The 25,819-nt window shown below is 33.9% G+C and overlaps 2 protein-coding genes across 3 annotated transcripts; one reads left to right on the top strand and one right to left on the bottom strand.

Moving 5' to 3' along the window:
• Positions 1-795: 795 nt before the first annotated feature.
• LOC115445124 (GRIP and coiled-coil domain-containing protein 2) lies at positions 796-13,768 on the bottom strand. Its single transcript, XM_030171227.2, is given in 15 exon segments — positions 796-3,222; positions 3,455-3,563; positions 3,957-4,014; positions 4,016-4,108; positions 4,536-4,735; positions 6,022-6,267; positions 6,978-7,143; positions 8,124-8,251; positions 8,335-8,751; positions 8,819-9,009; positions 9,086-9,366; positions 9,441-11,166; positions 12,184-12,627; positions 13,109-13,217; positions 13,428-13,768. Coding segments are annotated over 15 exon segments (4,254 nt in total). The 5' UTR covers positions 13,452-13,768; the 3' UTR covers positions 796-3,160.
• Positions 13,769-14,436: 668 nt separating this feature from the next.
• Positions 14,437-25,678, top strand: LOC115445134 (serine/threonine-protein kinase PAK 3). Of its 2 annotated transcripts, none has more exons than XM_030171263.2 (13): positions 14,437-14,601; positions 14,928-15,060; positions 15,211-15,371; positions 17,248-17,419; positions 18,263-18,378; positions 19,733-19,834; positions 20,077-20,225; positions 20,394-20,522; positions 20,653-20,830; positions 21,099-21,300; positions 21,678-21,793; positions 22,056-22,274; positions 22,552-25,678. In XM_030171263.2, exons 2-13 carry the CDS (start codon positions 14,949-14,951, stop codon positions 22,633-22,635), a joined length of 1,740 nt encoding a protein of 579 aa, XP_030027123.2. In that variant the 5' UTR covers positions 14,437-14,601; positions 14,928-14,948; the 3' UTR covers positions 22,636-25,678. The 2 variants fall into 2 exon arrangements, with proteins under 2 accessions (XP_030027123.2, XP_030027124.2); XM_030171264.2 differs by lacking the exon at positions 14,437-14,601 and adding an exon at positions 14,620-14,844.
• The last annotated feature ends 141 nt before the right edge of the window (positions 25,679-25,819 follow it).

Raw genomic sequence — 25,819 nt, 5'->3', positions numbered from 1 at the left:
AATTTATAAGAAGAGCTCACCTTTGCAGCCGCAGAGACGAATTTTCCGAGAGCTTGTCGAGCATGCGCCGTAGCTCGTTTACCCGGGAAATGCAATCAATAAAATCAAATGACATACATTTTTATTGTAATTTTACAAATCCAATTAAACAATATAATAAATCTATGTAAATTATATTTACTGAGGTTTAATATTTGGCATTACTGTACAAATACTATTATTTATGACCAAATTTCATACAGTTATTCAAAAACCGGAAACTGCGTGTTTTTCTTGATAGGTTAATATGCACCAGCCAGCTACACCTTAGTATCCGCAATTAACCCTTTTCATAAAAATCTATTTCGTTTTGCATATTATGTAATGTAATACTATTGAATATTTTTTTTCAGGAATATTTCTCGTAACCACGAGCAATTAAATACTTATGACGACTATTTGAAAGTTTATAGTTTTATATCATATAATTTATAATTCAGCAACATTTAATAACATGAATGGAATGAATGGTTAATAATATACCTATTTCTATTGTCTGCATCACGGAGACGCAAGACGGTCGAAGTGGATACTTATTATTTAATTCTGCACGACATCGCTATAATGTATGCGGCGAGTATAATAAATTGTAGTCACTCGATTCAATGAGCTATCAGGAAACAGTATTCTAAACTGTTTAACAGTTTGATACGGGCATAATCTTACAATCACGTTTGTCTTTTGTATAGGCAAAGGATATTCAAACTTGCTTCTACTACTCAAACCTTATTTACCATTGAGTAAATAAAAGACAGATTTATTTATGTAGCTTTTATTTCGATAGGTATATAATTATTCGTAATATATAAATACATCTTATGCCGTCAATTAAGTATGCAACAATATTGAAATCCATAAATTTACTTAATCTTGAATTAAGTAGGTCATACGTACAATTTATAAGATCACCAAGGTAGTCTATATTAATTATTTACTTACTTACTTGATAATAAACAAAAGTGTAATGGAAATAGGGGTTTACTTTGCCAGTCTCCGTAATGTAATGGGCAGTAAATTTAGAGACAGATAGAATTTCCGCGAGACAAAATCTAAGTGATGCGAAATTAATTGATTATATTCCTTGATATCCGAAAAATTTGCAATGTGGGCACTGTTTGTGTCAAGACTTTAAGTATTAAATAAAACTCAATATATTATAACAATTCTGAGTACAGCAAAAAATCCCTATCGGTGTTCAATCTTCCAAAAATTTTGAATCAATATACTTTTTATGGCACCATTTTAGTTTGTTTTCTTGCACCTGGACCCTTCCTTACCTAGCTACGTCATAGTTTTACCCATTCGGTTGGGTATATTGATGTAATAATTTTTTACCACGATAGGGACCTTTCCTAATAAGTTCATTTCGGTGACAAATAAAAGCAATTCATAATGTGACCCGATTATGCCATCGAGGACTATAATGAAAAGGCATTTTCATTCTGGTTTCATCTTTCGTTTTAGGCAAGTTTTGTTCTTTCGTTAATTTTAAGAATTGTATACAATTTCTAGTTTTCATATATTTCCTATAACGCATAATAACATAATAGGCATAACAATATTATCGATATGTAAAGTTATTTGAAGAATGTCAAAAATATGATAAACAAGGGATGAGCCGGCTTTCAGTTACCTACGTAATCATAATTAATTTGGCACCATGATGCAACGAAAAAATAAGTACAAAATGTTTAATTGGGAAACTGAACCATTTGTAATGATGTTTCAAGTCAGGTATTCTGGAAGTATGTAATATGAGTACAATTTGTATTAAGCTACATTAATCACGCTACGTAGGTAAGTGTAGTACTAATAAAGTTTGAGTAATAACTTTTTCCATTAGGACTAATTTTATTAATTCTATAACGGAATGTTCATGTTCAAAATGCCCGGCGCACAAAATTATTATAATGCTGACGTTTACAAGTCTAACAATTAGTACTAATCCATTATGTAATCTACATGTTTGCAACTCGTTTAAATAATTGATCAAAGTTGCGTAATTTAGATAAAAATGCCAAATGTCATTTTTAAAATAATTACCAGTTTTATCATTTATTGCAATTAAGAAATGATAGCGGCTATAGAAAATGATTTAGAAACTAGAACTATAAATAATTATAAATCGTGTATATTTGTGATAATTACAATTTTATTTTATTTCGATACGGTCGCGGTAATACTCCTTTAGTGTACGCAAAAAACTAAAAAAAATAAGTAAAATTAACATTATTTATGGTATGGGCGCGGCCTGCGTAATTGTAATTTACTGAAATAATAGTAGCTTAGGTAGCTTATCTATGTGTCAAATTTTTTTTTAAAAGTCGCTAACAGCTCACACGTTAATCCCTAACAAACATTCATTAATAAGACAAGGATAGATGAATCACATATTAGCGGAATTAATATGAAATGTACATGAACTCAGAACGTGATTCGGAAATTTCGATAATAATCACATCCTGTTATAATAATTTTCTTACAGATTAAAAAGAAAATAATTTCTATTAATAAGATATTCTAATTTCGCGAATTCAACCCATATATATGCATTAGCTCCCTTGTGCATGTAAGCATAGTAGCTTATAACGAGGTCATGTTCCCTAGACCTTTTCTTATCTGTACTTAGTTGTTCAATAATTACTATCAAACGTTTGGATTTTTTTATGGACACTCGAAATGGAAAATGTATATACGGAAGTGGCAAAAAAAATATTGGAGAGTTTCTTTATACTGTAAAATATTAGACTGTGCATCAACTTTAAAGTAAGTAATGTTTAAAAGGATCTAACAGCCTACATATGTAAGTTGAAATTAAACAAGAGTTGCCTCTATTATAATATTGGGTTACTTATACGCAAATCTCGAATTAAAAGCGAATTCAGTTATAAATTACGATAAACGGGAAGTATTAACGCGAACCCATCATTTACTTATATTCTAATATCTATATGAATATAAATAATATTAGAATTTAATAACTTATATCAAATACATTTAGAAATTAAAATCTCTATACTTTTATACAGTTAAATACCGTGACAAATCGGAAATTTACAAAAAATAAAAGTATGTCAAAATTTTGATCACAGATAATGTCAATATGCGTCTATATTGCTGGTTACTTGCTGCCCGGCCATGGTAGATAGCTTCCCCAGCCTTTGCCTGGGTTTGGATCCATACCTGCGAATTATTAAAACAATATCATAACTCCTCCTTCACCTGCCCAGTTAACCACTCCTATGTGGAGTCGGCGCAATACACAATACACATGTTCAAACATATTGCACAAATAATTCCGGTTAATTTTTATATCTACTAGCGCTATCTTATGGAGGGATCGATTCTCAGGCAAACATTGCTTTCAGATTAGGCTATTTTAGAATACAGTGCGAAACCAAATATGTTCGTGTACCTTTGGCTATGGCTTGTATTTTCTGCGTCTCCTCTTGTGTCAGAGTTAAAATTTTCTGGAGTACCGGCACCAAACGCCCTCTTTCGTCACCCGGCGGCAGTGTCAAAAACTGTTACAGTAACAAATATTTGTTTTAATATGTTTTTTTTTTTATTGAATAATTTTGCAGTATTAATTTAGAGTTAATTCTTTTGTAAGTTAAATTAAAAATATATATAAAAATCTGTATATAGGTATTTCGAGATTCTCAAACGTATGTAAAAGAAATGAACAAAGTTCTAGAGGAAAACAATGGAAAGTTAATATATTGTGGTACACCGGGGTCACTCCGAAAGGCCTGTGTAGGAACCAGAAAGATCCCGCACTTCTGGAAGGAGTTAGGCTGGTTAGACCCATAGCCGGCACGTCACGTACAACAACCCGACCTACCATAGTAGGTCGTAGGCCAAGTGCGGAAATAGGCGCCCCTCAACACAGAACATAGAATACATTGTGGTGGAACCTTGAGCGTGACGTTCTTCATGTACTCCGCGTTGTGCGCGCTGTGGTCGGCGCCGCGCGCGCCGCAGCTCCGCCTTCAGCAGCTCGCTCAGCTGCCACCGCCGCGCGCACTCGCGCTCCGACTCCGACAGCAGCACCGTCACGTGCTTCACCCTGCGCCGCACGCACGTTACACATTATAGGTCTAACTTACAAATATTTCGCAAAGCTATGCTTAGTTAAAACACAAATTTACTCGATGAGCTGTAAGTCAAAACCCGCCATCTTGCCTCTTAATAAGGTTTAAACTAGGAAACTGGTGATGTTTGTGACAGCTATTTAAGCACCCCTTAGCACCTCTTAACGCTAAAATAAGTTTATAAGTAAAACTGAAAACTTCAACTGTATTGTTATTGCAGCCGGGAGAGACGTAGCTAAATAAACTATCCTCCCTTCAACTCACGTACCTAATGACTGGCCCCTACGATGCGCGCATAGCAATTAACACACGAAGTATAACGGTCAAGGTCAAAATATTGCACCGCCCGATTTCTACCGCACGCATGGTAGCTCTAAACTTACATAACAATAAATAAAATACCTCTGTTGTTGCGCTAATAATTTTCGTTTTAAATCTGATATCTCTTGTTCAGGCGTGAGTGCTAGGGATGCGGTGTCGAGAGCCTCGTCATCAGGCACTCCTTCCTCCAGAAGTCTTTCAAGAGGGACCGGCGAGCGGCTGCTACCCGCAGCTGTCATGTACGACTTCGACGGCGGAGGCGACGGGGCAGATTCAGAACCCTATAAAAATAGAGCGTTTTTTGTAAACCCATTAAAAATGTTCCGTAAAAAAAATTATTGCTCAAAATGTTATCTGGAATATTAGTACCTTACGAATTTCTCTAACCGCCATAAATTAAGGCATTTAACTGTGGTGTAATTTCTGCACGGCGTCACTGTTATGCATTATCTAGGTACATGAATGTAACACGTAGTTAATTTTTTTATATTGAATCTCAGGGAGCACACGTTTGGCTATATTTTCAAAGCTTATGTGTGGTAAAGGACTATCCAATATTTACGGTATCCTTTATACTTTATCACGGTGCTTAAAATTTAAACACACATGTATGTTTAGCTATAAAACACATATTTAAAATAATCATTTCTTCATAATATTCATTATAGATAATAAAACACTTATAAAACAAACTAAAACTAACCGGCAATTCAATACAAATAAAATTCATTGCGCAGATTTTTTCAACTTATTACACTTATGGTATTTTAATATAAATGAAGAATTCGCCAATTAATGTATATATTGTAGGTCACGTTAAAAGTTTTTCGAAGAAACACGGGTATCTAATCAACTAATCAGTACAAAATATTATTTCGACATGTTTCCAATAATGCTTTAATTAACGGCTCTAGTTATCTGCATTTCTACTTGTTAACATTTACAATACCACGAATAAACATAAACTGACGAACATTGGGAGAAGAAAAATTAAATTACTATGAATCACCACTTCAAATAAGGATATTTTCACATCAAAGCACTAACAGAAACACTTAAAACACTTACAATAGCTGACCGGATATTATAGATTACGGCCGAAACAATATAAACCATTATCACGGGCTCAAGAAGTTCCAAGAACATCTACTTCGAAAAATAAATGAAGGAAGACCCAACATTCATTGTAACGTGAACGTACTGGTGGTTACTTGTGGTAGGTCAGTCATAATGTGAGAGTCCGCCTGGGTAGGTACCACCGTAATGTCTATTTCTATTTAAGCAACTGTGTAGCCACTGTTATGTTCCGGTTTAAAGGACATTGTAGCCAGTGTAACTATTGGACTTAACATCTCATGTCTCTGGATGGCGAGCGCATTAGAATACCAAACAATACTTTATAATTCAAGGCGTTGGATGGTGTTCCTACTGTTTATGGGCGGTCGTATCGCTTACCATCAGGCGAATGGCAAGCTCATCTCGTCATTAAAAGCAATTACAAAAAAAAAACTTTTATAATAAAGACATCAAAATATTATGTTACAAAATCATTTCTAATTCATCTTACCTCACCCTCCTCTCTCGGTATCATAGAAACGTTGATGTCCATTTCTCCATCGCTATTCTCATCTTTCGGTATGACGGGTAGCATATAGTGGCTGTTGTGGGGCTCTTGGGACATGCCAAGTGCACTAACTGTTGTGTTTTCGTTTTGAACCACCATCAACTGCTTCTTCAAATTTTCCGTCTCTTTCTGAAGTTTGGTCTCTAATTCGTTGATTTGTGTCTTATAACATTGTGTGAGTGTAGAAATCTATAACAATATATATAAAATATTGGAGACAAACGAGAGAAATAAAAAGAGGATGCAGACTAATGTTCGATGTAGCGGAAATAACTTAAATCTATACTATTATATAAAGCTGAAGAATTTGTTTGTTTGAACGCGTTAATCTCAGGAACTACTGGTTCTAATTGGAAAAATTTCGGATTACTGTTGGATAGCCCTTTTATCGAAGAAGGCAATAGGCTACAAAACATCACGCTATAACCAATAGGAGTGTAGCGTCAATAAGAAGATTTATTCCTTTTGAGAGCTTCCGTTGCAAGCGCTGCGTAAAAGGTTAAAGTTACGCAACAAATATGTATGACGATACTGTTCCTCTTAAAAAGTTATAAAAAGAATTAGGAAAATAAAGTCCTACGGTATCTATCTGCCTGTCTGAATGCAATAAACTCAAAAATTACCCAACGGATATCGATGAAATTTGGTATGGAGATAGTTTGAGACCCTGGGAAGAACATAGGCTAATTTTTATTGCGGAAAGTATATAATAATAATAATTAATCTATACCTAATTTAAAATAAATAAAACGTAGAAATTTTAGTTTCTTAAAGTAGGTCAAAGAATATATATCGCGATCCGAGGCCACATAGCTAAGAAGTTTTTTTGGTAGTATAAAAGCAGGTTAAATACGTGTGAGCTACCGACTTTGTGTCTATAATGTGTCGTATGCACATACTTGTAGCTTATGTTGTGCTCGTTCGGATTCCAGCTGTTGCGACAGGCGAGTGAGGTCCGTGTGCAGACGAGCAGTGCGCTGTTGTGCGCGCGTGGCTTCGTTGCTGGCTTCAGCCGCGCGCCTCCGACCGTTCTCAGTTTCCGAACGTTGTTCAGCTAACTGCTCCCTATGATTTTTTTTAACTAATTTGTTTACTACGTTTTCTGTTTGTGAACTTTCCACAAACACTTATGAGGGTGGCGTGGATAAAAAGAGGTTTCTGATAAAGAATAAATTAATTCATGCTCTTAAAAATCATAAAACCATAAAATCTCTTATTTTTTGAATAATTTATTATTATTAACTTAAAGCCGAAATTTCGTTCTTGGGTTCGGTACGTTTTTGCCCTATACTGGCAATTTCGGTTTAGTTTCGGTTTCGGTAAAAAATTTACTAAACTGCAACCGAAACCGAAACTCATTCACATGCCTTTCTCATGTGAAAAATTTGGTAAAAAAAGAAACAAACATCGCAAGAACTTAAAATGAACTAATATTTATTGATTTCTTTATTATCTACATATACAATTTCTGCCTACTTTCTTATTTCATAATTTATTTTATTAGAATATTAATATAATATTAAATTTTTTGTCCGACGACCGGCAGTTTGCAAAAATTGAAAAATCGAAAATGAGATACTTTCAAATCAAATAAGAGAAAAAGTCAATCTATTTTTATTCCATACAACTCCCCATGGCAATTTTTATGAGTTTAAAATTATTTGTCTTGAGTAATATCTAGTTTTACTTAGCTGCAAAAACAAGTCATTTTCTAAGTCTTCTAAAAAGATCTTGTAGACGACTGACTCTCAGACATTAATAAAATATTCCATATAGATGGAATAACTTACACCTGCAGATACATGGTCATGTGCAAATCAGAAATAAATATTGAAAAAAATAAAAGCATTTAAAGCATTATACCAAAATGGATTTTCGAATTCGGCCGAGACTTCATAAGAAACGGAAAATTTGTTTCATTTTCCGTTTCAGCCAGACACAAAAAAAAATATAATTTGACATTTTAAAATCGGTTACTAGTAACTATATAAGAATTACACAACTCCAAAACATTCCAAAACAAGTAAATTCATATAAAAACTTACTGAGCAGTTGCTAATTTAAGGGTTAATGTTTCTATCTGTGCCTTCAATGCAGCCATTTCCTCTTTCAATTGCTCTTCCTGACTATGATCCACCATTTGATTTTGGCGTAATACTGCTTGAGCCCGTACCTAACATCATAAAGCAGGTGATTACAAACAAAACTAATAATACCTTTATTAATCATCTCGCCATTTCAAAAATATATACATACTTTGTAACTTGTATATTCAGTTTTCAGATCGGCCAACTCTATGTTTAAAATTTGTATGTTTTCCTTTAGTTCAGCACACTTGAATTCCATTCTTTTTACTTTATTGTTTAATTCTGCTTTTTCTTCAGCTAGACTCATTATTACTTTCTCCTTATCACTTAGTACTGCAGTCAGTTCCATGTCAGATTCCTCATTCTTTCGCTTTTCATCTTCCAAATCTTGTTCCAATTTTGATATTATACCATTTTTAACAGATATTATATTGTCTTTCTCCTTAATCTCTTCTAAAGCATGTTGTAATTCCTCTTTAAGATGTCTGCATTGTGTTTCCTCGGTTTTTATTTGTTCCTCAAGTAATTTAATTTGAGTTTTCATTGCAATTATTGTTGCTTCTTGGGTATCTATTATTGATTCCATCTGTATAAAAGTATGCATTAAATTTCCAGGTAATGACATATTTTATTATACATTTCATTTATCTTACCTGCACCATCTTCTTTTTATTTTCCTCCATTTTAGATGTAAGCTCTTTCATAGATCTTTCATAGTCTTCCATTTCAAGACTAAGAACGTTTTTTTTCTTTACATCACGCCGGGCTTTCTCCAAATTATCTTTGGTCACTTTATGAGACTCCATTTCTGAAGCTAATTGTTGACTTTTACTTGTTAACTCGGCTGAAAGAATAATTAATTTTATTAGACGATAAATTAATTATCTTATATCGAGTAATTCACTTATAATATTATATACCTTTTACTTTTTCTAATTCACTGCAATCTTGCTTAGCTGCTTCAAGAGCAACAGTTAATTTTTCAATTTTTTCTTGTAGATCTTTTCCGCTATGTTCATCTCTATCTGTGCCATCAATAACATCTTGATTCAATGGAGCATCAAGTTTACTCTCTAATATTGCCTTTTCATTCAGTAACTTCTCCAACCGCGCCTTATCCTGCTCAGAGTTTTGCAACTGAGTTACAGTTTCATTCAATTTCTTTTTAAGTTTTAAAGCAAATATTCTTAGTTTACTGTATCTGTAAAATAAATAATTGTTTATAATATTTACAAAATCTTATATACAAAACATTTTGATAATCTAAAATAATACTTTTCTTCAAAGGTTTCATCTAAGTCCTTCATGCGAGCGTATTCCTCAGCTTTTGAAATAGTTGATGTTGACATGTTATCTTCCATTGGAATTTCTGTTGGAGTTGAATTTTGTTGTTTCAATTTATCCATTTCTGTTTTTAATGAGGCAATATAATCTTCCTTGCTATCTAATGCTTTCATAGCATTGTCTCTCTCAGCAATTAGTTGATTGGTATAATCGTTTGATTCTTGAGTCTTTTGCTCGGCGTTTTTCAATGTGTTTTCGAGAGAATCTATTTTCTTTTGTAGGTCGGACTTATCTTGTATAACATTATCTCTATCTTTTTCAAGGGTTTCTACTAATAATTCCATTTCAGCAATAGCTTTTTGTAGCTTGGATATGGCTTCCCCACGTTCCTTTAAAACTTGATTAATTTCTTTCATTTCATTCAAAAGCTCACTGTTTTCGGTTTTATAACTCAAAAGATTCGATTTCACATTTTCATATTCAAGAAGAAGAGAGTCATATTCTTTTATTTTATTACGTGATTCCTTGACTTCACTAAGGAGAGAAGAATTTTCTTGTTTATAGGCAGCTAATTTTGTTTCTAACTTTACCACATCGGCTTGTAGAGATGCATTTAGATCTGATAAATTATCACACTCATCTTTAGGCTGCTCTAAAGAAAGTTTTAGCGTTTCTACTTCTTCTCTTAAAATACCATTAAGATCTTGCAAATCATCATATTCTTTCTTAAATCTATCACATTGTTCTTGTAAAGACCTAATTTCACATTTTAACATATTTACTTCACCTTCCTTATCAGCTTTATGATTTTTTTCTAGGACCAACTTTTCTTGAGTAATTCTTTGCAGTTGAGAATTAATTGTCTGAATTTCTGTTGTTAAAGATGTAACTTGATCAACCAACACTTTGTTTTTATTTTCCAAATCTAAAACACTATCTCTGGCATTCAGTTTCTCCTTTACTAAAATAGACTTTTCACTTTCCAATGCTTTAATTTGCAGTAGTAAATTAGTATTAGATTCATTATTGTGAGTCTCTCGTTTTAAAGAATCAGACAAATCATTATTTTCAATTTTAAGCTTATCTATTTCTTTTTGATATTTACGATTCTTCTCTGACAAATCTGCGATTTTCCGCGCGGAATCTTTAGATTCATCATATACTATAGATAACTCCTTATTTACTTTACTATTATCTTGAATTGCTTTGTCTAATTGTTCCTTAAGTTTAATTATTTCTAATTGTAACAAATTGTTTGTACTACTAAGTTCTGATATCTTATTTTTTGTGTTTTCGGAATATTTTAAAGTTTCTGTCAATTGATTTATTTGTTCGTCAGCTAATTGTAGTCTTTCTTTGAGAGAACTATTTTCAGTGTTCACTTTACTCAACTGTTCATCTAATACTTTAGATGCCTTAATTAAATCATTTTGCCATTTAGGAATATTTTCGGAGTATTCTTTTACAGTTTTCGATAAAATAAATCTGGAGTTTTTAAGTTGGTTAATACATGCTGCACATTTCAAAATTTTATCTTTATAACTTCTTAGTTTAATATTGGCTTTTTCTTTTTTCACCTTTTCTGTTTCATACATTTCAGTAATATCTTTTATTTTCATTTCATATGTGCTTTTATTTTCTTGCTCTTTTTGTAATTGAGCCTCTAATTCACTTACTTTAGAGTTAAGTTCTTCAATTATTTTATTATAATCTTTATCTGAAACAAATTCATCAGTAATAACTGTATTTAATTAATTAAATTGTCAATAACCCAAGCATCAAGGATACAACCCATAGATGTCACATAACAGGCGATTCATTTTTAAAAACACTTCTGACAAAAAAATTAAGTATAGTTTACTATTTAAATTTTTCAAGTCAGTTCTGACCGCACCTGTGAGGGATGAACACTTCCACATTAGTGATTTAATAGATATAGCAGCCCCTACATGAATTCATGTTTTCATAAAATTCGTCTTATAATATCAGCCCTGTATTATATACTGTCTAACTGCTAGATATATGCTTCTTGTACTACTGAGAGAGTTTAGAACTTAGTCCACCACACTGGCCTAGTACAGATTGGTAATCTTCACATACCTATAAATTCTTATGAAGAACTTCTTAGGTATATAAGTTTCCCTACAACTTTTTCCTTCACTATTAAAGAAAACTATAACTATTCACAAATAATAAACATATATGGTATAACTATATAGAAAAGTCAGAGTAACATGCCCTTGGGTTTGAACCTGCAGACTTATATCTTGCCAGTGTGTTTCATTCACAACTACACTATCGCCACTTCAATTTCTACAGGCCATTAGATGTGTTCATAATTATAACATTGAGGCCCATTCTTCTTATTACATTTGCATCTCTTTCTGACAGAAGCACACTTTACTCTACTCTTACCACTTTGTTATTTAGCATTCCATGTATAGGAGACGCGCACAAAAAAAGTAGTATTTTTATGATGATGTAAATCGAAATGACCTTAGCAGGGCCAAACTTATTGCATTTTTCTATTTTCTCACACCCTAGGTTGTTAGCTGAATTCATTAGAAGTGAAGTTTGACATTAGGTGTCTAAAGGCTACATTATTGAACAATCTAAAATACTACATTTAATGAAACTTCTAATAAAATTTCATATGATTTGAACCATATGGAATTTTAGCACATATTGTGTCTCATTGGAGTTAAAAAAATAATAAATTAGTTGCTGGAAATACCTTTTTGTACATTTTCCTCTAAAATTTTCAACTGTTCCTGTTGTTGCAAGCCAATATTATTAAATTCAGTAGTTTTCGCTTCAATATCAGTTAGTTGATTTAAAAGTTGTTCATTTTCATCTAGAAGCCTTTTATTTTGTCTTTTTAGAGAAATAATCTCACTATCAAGGTCAGACAATTTCTGTGAAATATCAGTAAGATTGTTATCCCTAATAATGATATCCGCTTTAGACTTTTGGATCTCTTGTTCATAACTGTCACATTTTCTGGTAAGTGATTTAACTTTACTGTGGGCTACATCTACCTCAGTAATAAAGTTAAGTTTCTGTTCAGTTAAGGAATCCACTAGTTCTTGAAGAGTTTGTATGTTTTCAGCACTTGCTTTTTTTTCAGATTCACATTGTTCCAATTTCAATTTATAACTTTCAAGTTCATTCTGTAAATCTAAAAAAAAAAAACAATATTTATAATTGTAATATTGATTTATATAGTATTTTAAAGAATTAGTAAGTGTCAAGTAGCAATTTAGTTGATCTTTGTAAAGCAGACACACTCACCAACACATACATACGGAACCAGTGGCCTCACTTTTTGCCAAGTTTTTATACAATATAAAGTAATTTATAAATCCTTATAATTTAATTATTGTTATTGTTTTTCTTACATGTACCCTGTACCCAGTTTAGATTTGAGAGTAGTTCTACCAACACAGTGATTTTACAGAAAAAGAAAACATTCAAAGATCTTTAATTTCTTTAAGTTAATATAAACTGCTACTTGACTAATGAGCTTATTTACAAACTATAATTTTTAAATTGAGAATACCGTAGAATTGGATAAATTAACAAATTATTTTTTTATAAAAAAAAAAATATTTCATCTGCATACTACAAAATATAAAATTTTGCTATCACTTTTGGCTTACCAGACTTAGCTTGTTTCGCTTTTTGGGCTAATGCAAGCAATCCCTTACATTTGCTTGCTAACTCCTCTCTGCTCAATTCATCGAATGGACTTTTCTTTTGAGATTGGTCCTAAATGTAGAATTTGTTATTTATCAATACTTTTGCCACATTTTTCTAGTACAAAACATATTGAATCATTGTTTTTATATATTATAATTACACAATTGGAATATTTTTACTGTTTTAACCCTCAATATAAAATGTTTAGTGTATAACATTACAATTAATACAATAATGTGCGTTAGAGCAGTTCTCTCCATACAGGTCAAATATACGCACCGATGCAACAGATGGATTATCCATTATGATGATTGATGTATTGAATCCACTTGAAGCATTATTCGACAACTTTTAGTTACTGTAGTGATCGGCTACTAGGAATTCACGGAATTAAATCTGTAACAAATCTACACTCAATGTAATGAAATCGTTATTCAAAAGAAACAATACTCTGAACTTGCTTCATACACAATCCATCTAATTATATTAGAATAGTACATTTAAAGAAGTACCATGGAAATGTGAAACGCAAATATTAAAACTTTAGGATTAGTCAAACATTGGTGTAATTACGAAAATACCACCTACGTTGAAAAACATCATAACCAATCTTGACGAAATCAAAACGATGTCAAATGTCATATTTTGTGATTGTCAATTATTATCATACTCGAAGATGGCTTATACATTCGGAATCCCGATTCTAAATTCAGAACCGAATCCATCAATTTTTTTTGTTACTAATTTTTTTCAACATCTTTGAATGCAGATTTAAATAATTACAAGAAAAAAAAATGAATAGTGTCCTACGACATCTCTCTACTTCTGCTTCAGCTGCTACGTTTGAGGTATTTAAAAACCCTTCCAATTTCTTAGGCTTTTAGAAAGTGTCGTAAAGAGAAGCATTCTAATTATTGATGTACTCGAAATCAACTCGAAATTTACCAGGTTGTCATCAGCAAAGAAAATTATAATCATCAGTTTTCAACAACGATAAAAGAGTATTTCAAGTAACTTTTTTATGCTTGTGGTCTGACAGGGCCGACTTCAAAATATCGTTATAAAAAACGCTACGTTACGTATAAATAACGTATAATTTTATATATTATGACTCATAATTGATTTTTAAATAAAAACAATGACCAATTTACAATGGCGGCGTCAAAATAACACGATACTTATCAAAAAACTTTTTTTACATAATTTTAATTTTGTATATAATAGGTAAATTTCATTTATCGATTTCAAAATTCACTATTACTATTAAACATTTGCACATCCCTAAATCATAGTGTAATGGCGGCTCTAGTCATCATTGCTATCGTTTTATGTGTGTGAATGACTAAAATATAAAATTCTTATTAATATGTTTTTAAATGTCGTATCTCAATGAAATGTAATACAAGTTTAAACTGTATACTTTTATAATAGTCTGGATTTCGTATACAAACAGGTAATTAAAAAAATATGCTTTCAAGTCAAAACCGTATCATTTTGTCGCAGTTGCAAATCTTAGCGGGGCGCGTCCATGAGTAATATTGTGTTTTACTATTGGGTCTTATTGTAAAATGTCTGTCAGGCTTTATAGTGAAGTGCTGCTGTTGTTATTTTAATGAACAGAGTATATTGTGCAGTGTGAATCATGTTGCGACATTCGAATGTGTTCGAGATTATTGGGTGAAATTTCTGTCGATTGGCAAGTGTACCTATCGTACAATAAAAGTTACAAGTGACGGTGATGTGATTCGTCTTAATTCATAATGTTTATTGTGTTAACAGGGCGCGTGTGAAGTACAGACAATGTCTAGTGACGAAGATAAACCGCCGGCACCGCCGGTGCGGCTCACCAGTAACCGTGCTACCGATCGCGGTGACTCCGTCGCCTCCGTCGACATGAGGCCTCTTCCTAAAGGTAACAACGGTCCTCGGTTGCCAAGCAAAACCCTAAATGTGCATGAATCGTTGCTTATATGAATCAAACATGATAATGAGTGGACATGACAATAGTGGGACTGAATTCCTAATCGGTACTCATTAGTATAACGATGTATTATATTTACAGAACCAGACGATGCCGGCGACAGGAAAAAGAAAACTTTAAAAGCTAAAATTAAAGGATCAAAGAGCACTGCACATAATGACAACAAACCAAATATTAGCTATCCAACTAACTTTGAACATACAGTTCATGTGGGTTTTGATGCTGTGACTGGAGAATTCACCGTAAGTAATATAATCTTATATAGCATCTGTTCAATGAAACCCTTGTATTGAACTAATTGTAATTTAGGTTGGATGAGATACCTAGGTGCTTTGTAACAAGATACTTTGTTACTTCACATTCCCAATATCCAGTAACATGCATAACATGATGCAGAGTTTGTTTTTATTTGATACCTCTTTAATTCTAATACAAACTGCATGATGCATATTGTCCTGTGACATTGCACTGCTAAATGAGGGTCAAAATGAGAGAAGCACTTTTGATTTGACCAGTTAGACTATAACATTTACACCATTGAGTCCAGAGTTTCATATTCCACAATATAAACTGATTTGTGTATGGTTGATGTGTGACACTGCTTACATAAACATGTATGAGTCATCATGTGGTGTGTGGGTTTCAAAGCACTAAAAAAGATTTCTTTATCAAGTCATATAGGCTTAAATTGGATTAATATATTGGAGATTAAGAAGCTTCACTGCCTCTACACATTGCCTCATCGCTTTGATGCTTTGCTTTTTTAAAAAGAAAGACTGACTACTCAAATTTAGTTTTTTAATTATTTTTTATAGAAATACACAACTAATTAATACTATTAGAAATAAAAATGTAATTGGTAATTGTTGAAATATCAAACTTTGAAATGAATTATGAATTTTGTAAAATGTAGATGAAAGTTGAAATTATTTTCAAATTTTTTGCATTTGGTCATAAGAGCATTATAGATGCATGATCCCCTTCTAGAAGTTATTTTAATCAGATAAAGAGGAACATAATATAATTACATATGGAATGTATAGTTCCACATAGAGCATCATGTGAGACATGATGTCTCTTTAAGCTTAGCCGAGTGTTTATAAAGTACAATAACATTAAAGTATACTGTAATAGTGAGGACTGATATCATGTAATTGAGTTCCATGTATTACCGCTTTTGTTTCAAGCTGCCTATGACAGTAAGTAACAGCTTATATTATCATATTTGTGTATGCATTGTAAATTAAAGAATATATATTTCAACTATGGATGATGTAGAGATCTATTAATTAACTCTCAGTATAGTTCAGTAATGTCTATATAATATCAATATTCTTTTTGTGTAATGCAATATGTTTAGAAAGCATAGCTATGTATTTTGTTTATTTTTTACATTATTTACTTACTAAATAAGCAACATTGTATTGTCACACATTAGTTTTGTGGTTAGGACAATTAGCACCATAACATTATATGTATTGTATGGCTAATATATGCTGTAGCAAAATATTAAATCACATTAAGTGCCACAAATACTGTTTCAAATCACACTTTTAATCTGAAAATGGAAGTATTATACATACAAATTTATTATTTCTTACACATTGAATATAAATAGTAACACATTATTTGATATTACATATGGACATACATTCTACATTCTTCATAAAATTTAGGGTGAGCCCTGTGTCAGTTGTCAAAGTAAAGTGTCTGGGGTTGGGATCCTGTTAAAAGTAAATTAGTATTAATTTTTTTATAGTAACAATTTTACTGATCAATAATTGTTAACAATTGAAGGTAATTTATTTATTTATTATTTATTAAGGAACATTACTTTTACTACAGTTGCACCAATAATTGTTTTTTTCCCATACATTATTCTGTCCAAAAAATATGCAAATTTACAAGCATGATTTTAGTGACTGCTGTTACAGGGCTCATCAAAAATTTTACAAAGTATAGTTACGATATCATTGCATGATTCTTCTACAGAAACTTTATTTAAAATAGTTTTCTATGCATCCTAACATATGCAGTGCAGTTGGTACTAAAATTGGCAACTATGTTGGAAAAATGATATTGCTCATTATTATGAATGGTACTTTATTTGTTTGCCAGGGTATGCCGGAGGCTTGGGCCAGGTTACTAATGGCGGCTAACATCAGCAAACAGGAGCAAAAGAATAATCCTCAAGCTGTGTTGGATGTCCTCAAGTGGTATGATGCATCAGCAACACAACCACCTCCATCCAAATATATGACATCTGCTCAGATGCACACAACACACTCAGGTAATCTTAAAAAATTGTCAAAGTCAATAGCCAATTATAAACCTTCACACATCATAAATTTGAAAGTTTGTATGAGTGTTTGGATATTTGTTAAAAATTAAAGCAAAAACTGGTACAATGTTCATAGTTGAGTATATGATACAGCAGCAAGCAAAACCTAATAATAAATGAGTAAATTAATGACATTAAAAAGCCATGTAGTTTTTCATGGAGTAGAGCTATAAATTGACTCATTGGGGTAGTTTCAGCAGACCCAACGCATAAAGGCTGCATAGCTACCTTTTGGGTTTGATACCCAGGTCAGGCATCACTTGTGAGGGTTTAAGCTAACCCAATCTGCTCAAGCTTAGATTCTACAGATGAGCTATGACATCAGGTGTGACATAAAAACGTAGCCAAATTGATTCTGCAGTTAGCATAAAAGAAAGTTTTTTTTTTATACATGCAGGACAAAATGACCCCACTGCACTTGATGGTAAGTGGAGCGGGGTCCAATTGAATATCGACTGACGACAGATGATTACCCCCAACAGCCGACACCAGTATGCCCGCCTTTTGGTACCGGACGTATACAGGCTAATGCCGGAATGCGACACACTTATGTGGGCCACTAAAGCGGGCTTTAACGCTTTATTTATGGTGATTGTTATCCGGGCGGATACAAAATGTACCCTACCACCAGCAAAAATTTTATAAAATTAAGTGATACAATTGATATACAGGAAGCAATTAAGTGTAAAAGCTATCCTATTGCGTTTTGCATGTTAATTTAGATTCTTGGGGACAATTTATGTACTGCCGCGCATCCTAGCACTGTTTTATTTGTCATTGAAATTGCGTCAGGATCGTCAGTGTCGCGGGTGTCGTCTAGTAGTCCCTCGTCGTCAACGCCCACAGACACTGAGCACCCGGAACCGCCACCACCGCCACCTTCGCGGCCTGATCGCACCAAAAGTATTGTAAGTAATTAGTGTTGGATTAATTAGCATTAGCATTAATTGTTAGCTGGTTAAACCACATTTAGCATTTCACAAATTAAATATTGTTGCTAAATTTCGTGAAATGCTAATTAATTCGTGCGTTAGCGTGCTTCGCAATAGTAGCGCAAGCGTGCGCGCTCTCCTTAGCGCCCGCAGGAATAATGATAAATGCTAATGCTAATGCAGCCTGTTTTGAGTGGAGGAGTGCGCGAGAAAAAAAGCGCGCGCGTGGAGTGACTCATTAAATTGTTTATAATTTTAGAAAATTACCGTGATATTAGGCCGGATAATATTGCACACAATAATATCTATTATGCCTGAATAGAGATTAAACCTAATTTTATGAAAAACTTACACTTTCTACTAGGTATTGTACCTAGTATTCTATAATATACAAATAAATATATAATTTTAATAAAATGTGTAGACGGTAAATTGGCGTTAATTAAGAAAAATTGCCTTGAACTTAATTCGTTAATTGCGCGCGATTTGCTAAATCTTCATTGTGCATTTGAATTTGCGAAATATTATTCGCACAATTTTAATGCACGCGACATATTAGCAATAAGCATTAGCATGTGAAGATATGAAAATTCGCATGCGAATGAAATTACTTCGAAACTAGTAAATTTAAATATATATATTTTTAGTTGTTCTACATAATTTAATACATTGACAGTCAAATGTCAAAATGTTTAGCAGAAATTTCGTCTTTTTACAAATAAGAACTTAAAATCGCTAAATATTTAAGTTTCATGAAATTGAAGGTGATTTCGATTTTTGCTACTTGGTGGGCTGTATAGACACTTCAACTTCGATATTCAAGATTTCCGAAAAATACACATACCTAAAAACAGAATTTGCAGACCAAGTTATTTTTTTATTTACAAACTCCACTGTTATGTATAATCTTTCATAAGACGTGGCAGCTGTAGAAAATGCGATTACTAATCTGTTCACCAGTATTAAGGCTATTTTCCTAAATATAGCATACTTTTATACATTAAAGTATTCTATTCCAGTATTATTAGGATGATTTATTTTAAAGTTACGTAATTTTCGTTATTGTTCCTGTCAATCTATGAAGATTAACGGATAAATGGCGGAACTGCATATTTTTAAAAGAAAGATTTCAAACTATAATATAGTTCTTGTGACAGTCTGGTTATGCTATCGAAACCAATGCTGTGTAGCCGAAGGCTTAGGCCCAATGGATATTTAGTGAACGGCATATTTTGTAGTTATTTTGTTGATAGCTGTCGCGTCGTAGGAGAACTAGTTTATGACAATATTGGTAGGCCACAAACTATGTATTGGTTTTTATATTTCGCAGTACACGAAGCCTATAGAAGAAGAGGAACCTCCGCCGCCGAGGCCGACGCCCGCGCCGTCGTCACCACCGCACGTGCCGCATCCCGCCCTCACCACGCATTCTGTGAGTTATTGCCGGATCGTTTAAAAATTTCTTTGAGTCGTGAGTTCGTGACACATTATTACACAATAATTTAGCCAAACTTGTGTGCGGACAATATAGTAACGAATATGCTAACCGTCATCTATAACGCCCCAATCTAAATCAAACGCTAGTAAATATATGTATGGAATGTAGATGGAAGAACATTCGAGGTGCGAGTTATATTATGGATTTATACGATAAATAATTATGTTTGCGTTCAGGTGTGCAGAGCGGAGGCGGGCGTGGGCTTGTTGGACCGCAACAAGAATCCAGCTGCTGCCGCCGCCCCGCTCGCACCGCCTGTCGCGCCGCTCACCACTACCACAACCACCACTACTACCACCACCGCCGCTGCCAACACTGACACCGGGTAAGTCCCCTGACATATCAGGATATTTCAAATAAAGTTTGAAATTTGATTTTTCTGTTCTTGTAAAGTACGTATTATAGAAACATATTTTAAATATACATTTCGTAAAATAATATTTGGTATTGCTTAAAATTCACACTTGATATTTTTTATTTTCTATTTATGTAGAAGATCGACAGGACAGCAGCAAAGAAAAAAGAAAATGACTGATGAAGAAATATTAGAAAAATTAAGAACAATTGTTAGCGTTGGTGATCCTAATAGAAAGTATACAAAAATGGAAAAAATTGGTCAGGGGTAAGTGTACTTTTTTTTCCTGGTACATGCTATGTGTTATTATTTGTTTTATTTTCCCTATAATACAAGTGCAAAATTACTAATCATATAACATTCGAGGAATATTAAGTTTTAATCTTGTTTATATTAGTGCGTCGGGCACGGTATATACCGCAATAGAAACATCTACGGGCATGGAGGTTGCCATCAAACAAATGAACTTGAGCCAGCAACCAAAGAAGGAGCTTATTATAAACGAAATCCTCGTGATGCGGGAGAACAAACACAACAACGTCGTCAACTATCTAGACAGTTATCTCGTTAACGAGGTCAGTAAACACAGTATTACTAGTTGACAAGCAAGATCTTGCGTTAGTTGCAACGCGTACTCACTGCCTAATTAAATAGCAGAGTTATCGCACACACTAAAATATATTAATATCAGTGCATTTGCTTCATATTATATACTTCTTTTTTGTTTAATTAGTTTTACAGGGAACAGGAATGTTTATTGACCTTAATTATTAAACGCGGAAGAAGCTCCCTAACAGCTATTACTCCCCTTTGCTCATCTACATAGCATATGTACCATTGTAGGAACTATGGGTTGTAATGGAGTACCTGGCGGGTGGGTCTTTGACGGACGTGGTGACGGAGACTTGCATGGACGAAGGGCAGATCGCGGCGGTGTGTCGCGAGGTGTTGCAGGCGCTGCACTTCCTGCATACCAACCATGTCATACACCGAGACATCAAGTCTGACAACATACTGCTCGGCCTAGATGGACAAGTTAAACTCAGTAAGTAGTGATTTTCAACATATTAAACTGTCATATCAATGTTGTCATTTCATTTTGAAATTGATTTTTTCATTCAACAGTCAAGTACCAGGAAGGACACTCACAGAAAATATTTTATACCTGTTTAGAAAGCGACCATCACAGTGTAATAAATCAGTCATAGGGCTTCTTTCGCCAAGTTGCCAAGTCGCCAGTATAGCAGGCCGACAAAATTCCGGCGGACGGTGATACGTTCTTTGTCTCCGGTTGGTTTAAACTGTCATTCCAGGAAGGTCCATGCGGGGATAGTCGCGTGCAAAAGTTATTTTAGAAAAAAAATTATGCTCCATAAGTTGTTGCCAGTTTCGAGATACTTTAGAAAATTGCTTTATTTACAGCCGACTTTGGATTTTGCGCACAAATATCACCTGAACAAAATAAACGTACGACTATGGTGGGGACGCCATATTGGATGGCCCCCGAAGTTGTAACGAGGAAGCAGTATGGACCAAAGGTAATTAATTCCTCACTTTTCACTACATTTGTACCATAATGAGTTTTCATTTAAAAAAGTCGTAACATTTATTGAGTTTTTTTTTCTTTACTTTATTTATGTAATGTTACGTATCTTTCGCGTTTCAACGCAAAGCAAATATTCATGATGATTGTTTTATAACATTGCTTTAGAGTTTAGATGAAAATAAACCAAAGCTGACTTTTCCTCCAAGATATAATTGGTCTGAAGAATTCAGCTAAGTAATAGCTTTTACTTTCAGGTGGATGTGTGGTCATTAGGTATAATGGCCATTGAAATGATTGAAGGCGAACCGCCGTACTTGAATGAAAATCCACTGCGTGCACTTTACCTAATTGCCACTAACGGCAAGCCTGACATCAAAGACAAAGAAAAACTCAGTACAGTTTTCCAAGACTTCCTCGATCAGTGCCTAGAGGTGGACGTCGAGAGGCGAGCCACCGCCCTCGACTTACTGAAGGTATACTGTGCTACATTCAATAATTTAATTAACTGCGTCATGACAAGCAATTGCGTTTACCTACGTAAATTATGATAAGTCTAGAAATAGATCGACAAACAAATTTGGGTATCCTGATCAGTGACCAACAACATGCATCGATTCCACACAGCTTGGAAAATGTTGGATGTGGTACTGACGTTATTGGAGGAATGGGAATGGGGAGGAGGGACAGGATATGTTTGAGATTATTACCATGTTCGTAATAAGTAAAATGTTGGTGTCTATTGCGTTGCAGCACCCGTTCCTGAAATTGGCGCGACCGCTGGCGTCGCTGACGCCGCTGATCATGGCGGCCAAGGAGGCGGCTAAGGGCCATTAGCGCAGGCCGGCGGCGCCCGCCGCAGCGCGCCGCTAGCCGTGCACGCACACTAGCGCGACACAGTGCCTACGCCACAGAGCGACACTCCTTGCTGCAGACACCCCGACCCGACACCGACCTGTTACCGTTCGAGCGCCTCTAGAGGCTGCCCGATCATATAATAGAGGTGATCATATTTTTACAAAAATGTCGATAAATAAAAACGCAGTCCACTAACTTTAAATTGTGTAAAGTCGTATGATAGTGTTAACTTATTCTAGTTAGCGCCGCGATCTCTTATTGGCGTGTTTCGTTCGACTGTTGCGAGCACGCGGTCGGATAGGATGTAGGTAGATGATTAGAGTAGTATTTTGAATAATGAGCGCAAAATTTTGTAGCTGCGAACGAAGACTGGCAGTTATTTAGGCGGGTTGTAAAATATAAATAGTAGTCGCGTTACGTTAGTGCCGTTTCAGCTTCACTGTGATGATAGCCGGTGGCGAGAACAGTTCAGTGGAAACACATCAATAGAGAGGCGAGACCGCATTCCTCTGGTGAGTGGCGAGGACGTGGCGGGGCGTGGAGGGACGCGGCGCGCGTGCGTCGCCAGATTGCTCTCACCAATCGGCGCAAGTGATAATATTGGGAATGACTGATGTTGTGGAATGATAGATGCGAGTGTTTGAGAGTATATTATTTGAATTTTGTGTAGTCTTGTTTCAAATTCTGTAATTTTTTATTCAATGTTTAAATATACCAAAACCGCGCATTTTTTTTATTTCAATTGAATATTAATATGGATAATATGGAATGCGTATTCGCAAACATTATACTGTTTAATAATTCAGATCGCAGCATTGATAGCTTTGCTATTTGCTTTTGATAGTTACTACTAATTAGTATTAGGTTTATGTACGATATTGTTAATTTATTAAAAGTCGCTTAATGCTTGCAAATACAGTTATGTAATTTGAGTTATTGAGATTATTATTATATTAGCGATACATTCATTTTGATGTTTTCCATATTTTTTACACGTTTTTATTGCGATTAGTGTGTTTTATCAGGATTTCCAACCGCAAGTGACTACTGTTTTTAAATATTACTATTTGCAATATAAATTAATATTATTATTCATTCGCCGACGTCAGTTGTCGGTAGTCGAAATTAATCCCACAATAATAGATATATCCAATTATAATCAATCCTTATCGCTGCCTACGAATCGATAACGGAATGGACCTATCAGAATAAAGTTTGTTTGACATGCTTACAAATAACTTACATTCATTGGTTCATTCCTACCATTGATCCGCAGTTAGGGTTTAGGATCTTTTATGTAATCTGCCGATAGCCGATGAGGATCGATTCCCGGTTTTTTTCAAACTGTTTTACCCACAACAATCAATACAAGTTGGCGAAATTTTATAGAGCCCATTTAATTTGAGCCGTTTGTCGGGTTAACTTAATACAAAAGTATTGAACAAAATAATTATTGTACATTATTCAATTTCGATCGCTTTATGTAGGAGCGATATAATTATTAACGTTTGCTATGGACCATATAATATATTATTTTTCTTATGAATTTCATAAATGGTGAAAACATATTATATTGACCCAATACATTTGGAGAAAACATACTGGTGTTACTAACAAATTATTAAAGTATACAATATAACAATGGTTACTTTTATTGAACGATTTTGATGATATAATTTTATTGTTAGTCTTGAAACTTGAGCATTTACTTAGTATTAAGTTTATATAGTCTATCCAATTCCTTTTGTTGTCAAAATTCTGTTTGCTGCATTTTGTCATAATATAAAGATTTGAGCGACTAAAAGTAAATTAACACATAAATTCAGAGCTATGACCATTATTTTTGTATTAGATAGTCGATTGCATTACAGTTTATGACAATAGTAAAAGGTAGACAGACCTATGGTTAATGATTACTATGGGACACTGAAGTATTTTACACTTATTTTTAAGTATTGTATGTTGTCTCTCTGCTTATATTGTTTAGGTTGTGCCGTAAGACGCTGTTAGGATCGATTTGTACGACGTTATATCACTATATGGAGGGCGAGTGCGGTTTGAGTGGTGAGTGAGTGATGGTTGTGGTCGAGTGTCGGAGTGGTTACACACCGGTCACAGTGCGGGGCCGAGGCGTGATGGACGCCTCGGCTGTTGTTCATTGTACAGACACGAGGTAGACACGAATAGGTTATTCATTGACAATATAATGTGACCAATTAATGCAATGTAGAATCTGTGCAGTTCTGGTTGGTGCATTTGAAAGTATTGGTTATTACACGTGTACTGTTCATAATTTATATGTGTATGTTACCGTGATGACATCGATTTGTCCTTCCGGTATGACCCCTGAATGAGGCGATTTAATGATGTTAAACTTGAAAAATATATTCTTCAAACATTGTAATAGTTTTGTGATAAAATTTTTATGATAATTTTAAGTAATACTTATTTGTTGGACTGTTTTTGGCTATAATTTAAAGTTTGCGATTACGATCGGGGTGGAGACGTGTGATTCGTTTACATGTGGCGGACCGAGGAACCGACGGCGACAGTGAACAAACAATAGTAACTACTTACTGACTTAAAACGTTATAAAGGCCTAAATCTGTTTAAAAATTATATTTCCATATAACAACAGTATCAAGCTGCACCAACCACACCAAATTTGTGCAATAATGTAGAAATGTAAAAATTGTAGCCAAATCTTCAAGAGAGCTTGAACAAAGTTATTCAATATCTATTGTAACTAAAATTATTGTAAGAAATGTATTAACTACATTGTGATCATGAAGATGAATTTGAGTATGCATTAGAATGTTATATTGAGAATTAACTGTAATTACACATGTAGTATAAGGTTAAATGTATTAATAAATGTAACTGTTACTGAGCAGGATATTCAATGCGATTAGAATATTTTTCATGTTTTTGACAGTCTATAAAACACCAGTGCCATGTATGAGCAACTTGTGCATATAAATTACAATCATACTATAATAAAAGACTCACCATATTTAAAAAATAGTTTTATTTTCTACTTTATATAAATTAACTACAGGCTGTTTCTTTTTTCGCTTTGATGTTTCGGCTTCGTCCGTGTTAAAGGCCTTTCCCGCTACAAAAGTACGTAAGTAGTAAGTAGCCTAAATCTCTATACAGATCC

The sequence above is a fragment of the Manduca sexta genome, chromosome 28 (assembly GCF_014839805.1).
Source record: "Manduca sexta isolate Smith_Timp_Sample1 chromosome 28, JHU_Msex_v1.0, whole genome shotgun sequence".
Classification (NCBI taxonomy): Eukaryota; Metazoa; Arthropoda; class Insecta; order Lepidoptera; family Sphingidae; genus Manduca; species Manduca sexta.
Note: the sequence above shows the minus strand (reverse complement) of the source record. Positions and strands in the feature narration are given on the sequence as shown.

Bases quoted from the DNA above. Each gene is read 5' to 3' on its own strand.
- LOC115445134 (XM_030171263.2), top strand. From the start codon at position 14,949: ATGTCTAGTGACGAAGATAAACCGCCGGCACCGCCGGTGCGGCTCACC. The intron at 18,379-19,732 runs GTAAGTAATTAG...TATATTTCGCAG, and splicing joins CTGATCGCACCAAAAGTATT to TACACGAAGCCTATAGAAGA. The intron at 20,831-21,098 runs GTCAGTAAACAC...GTACCATTGTAG, and splicing joins ACAGTTATCTCGTTAACGAG to GAACTATGGGTTGTAATGGA.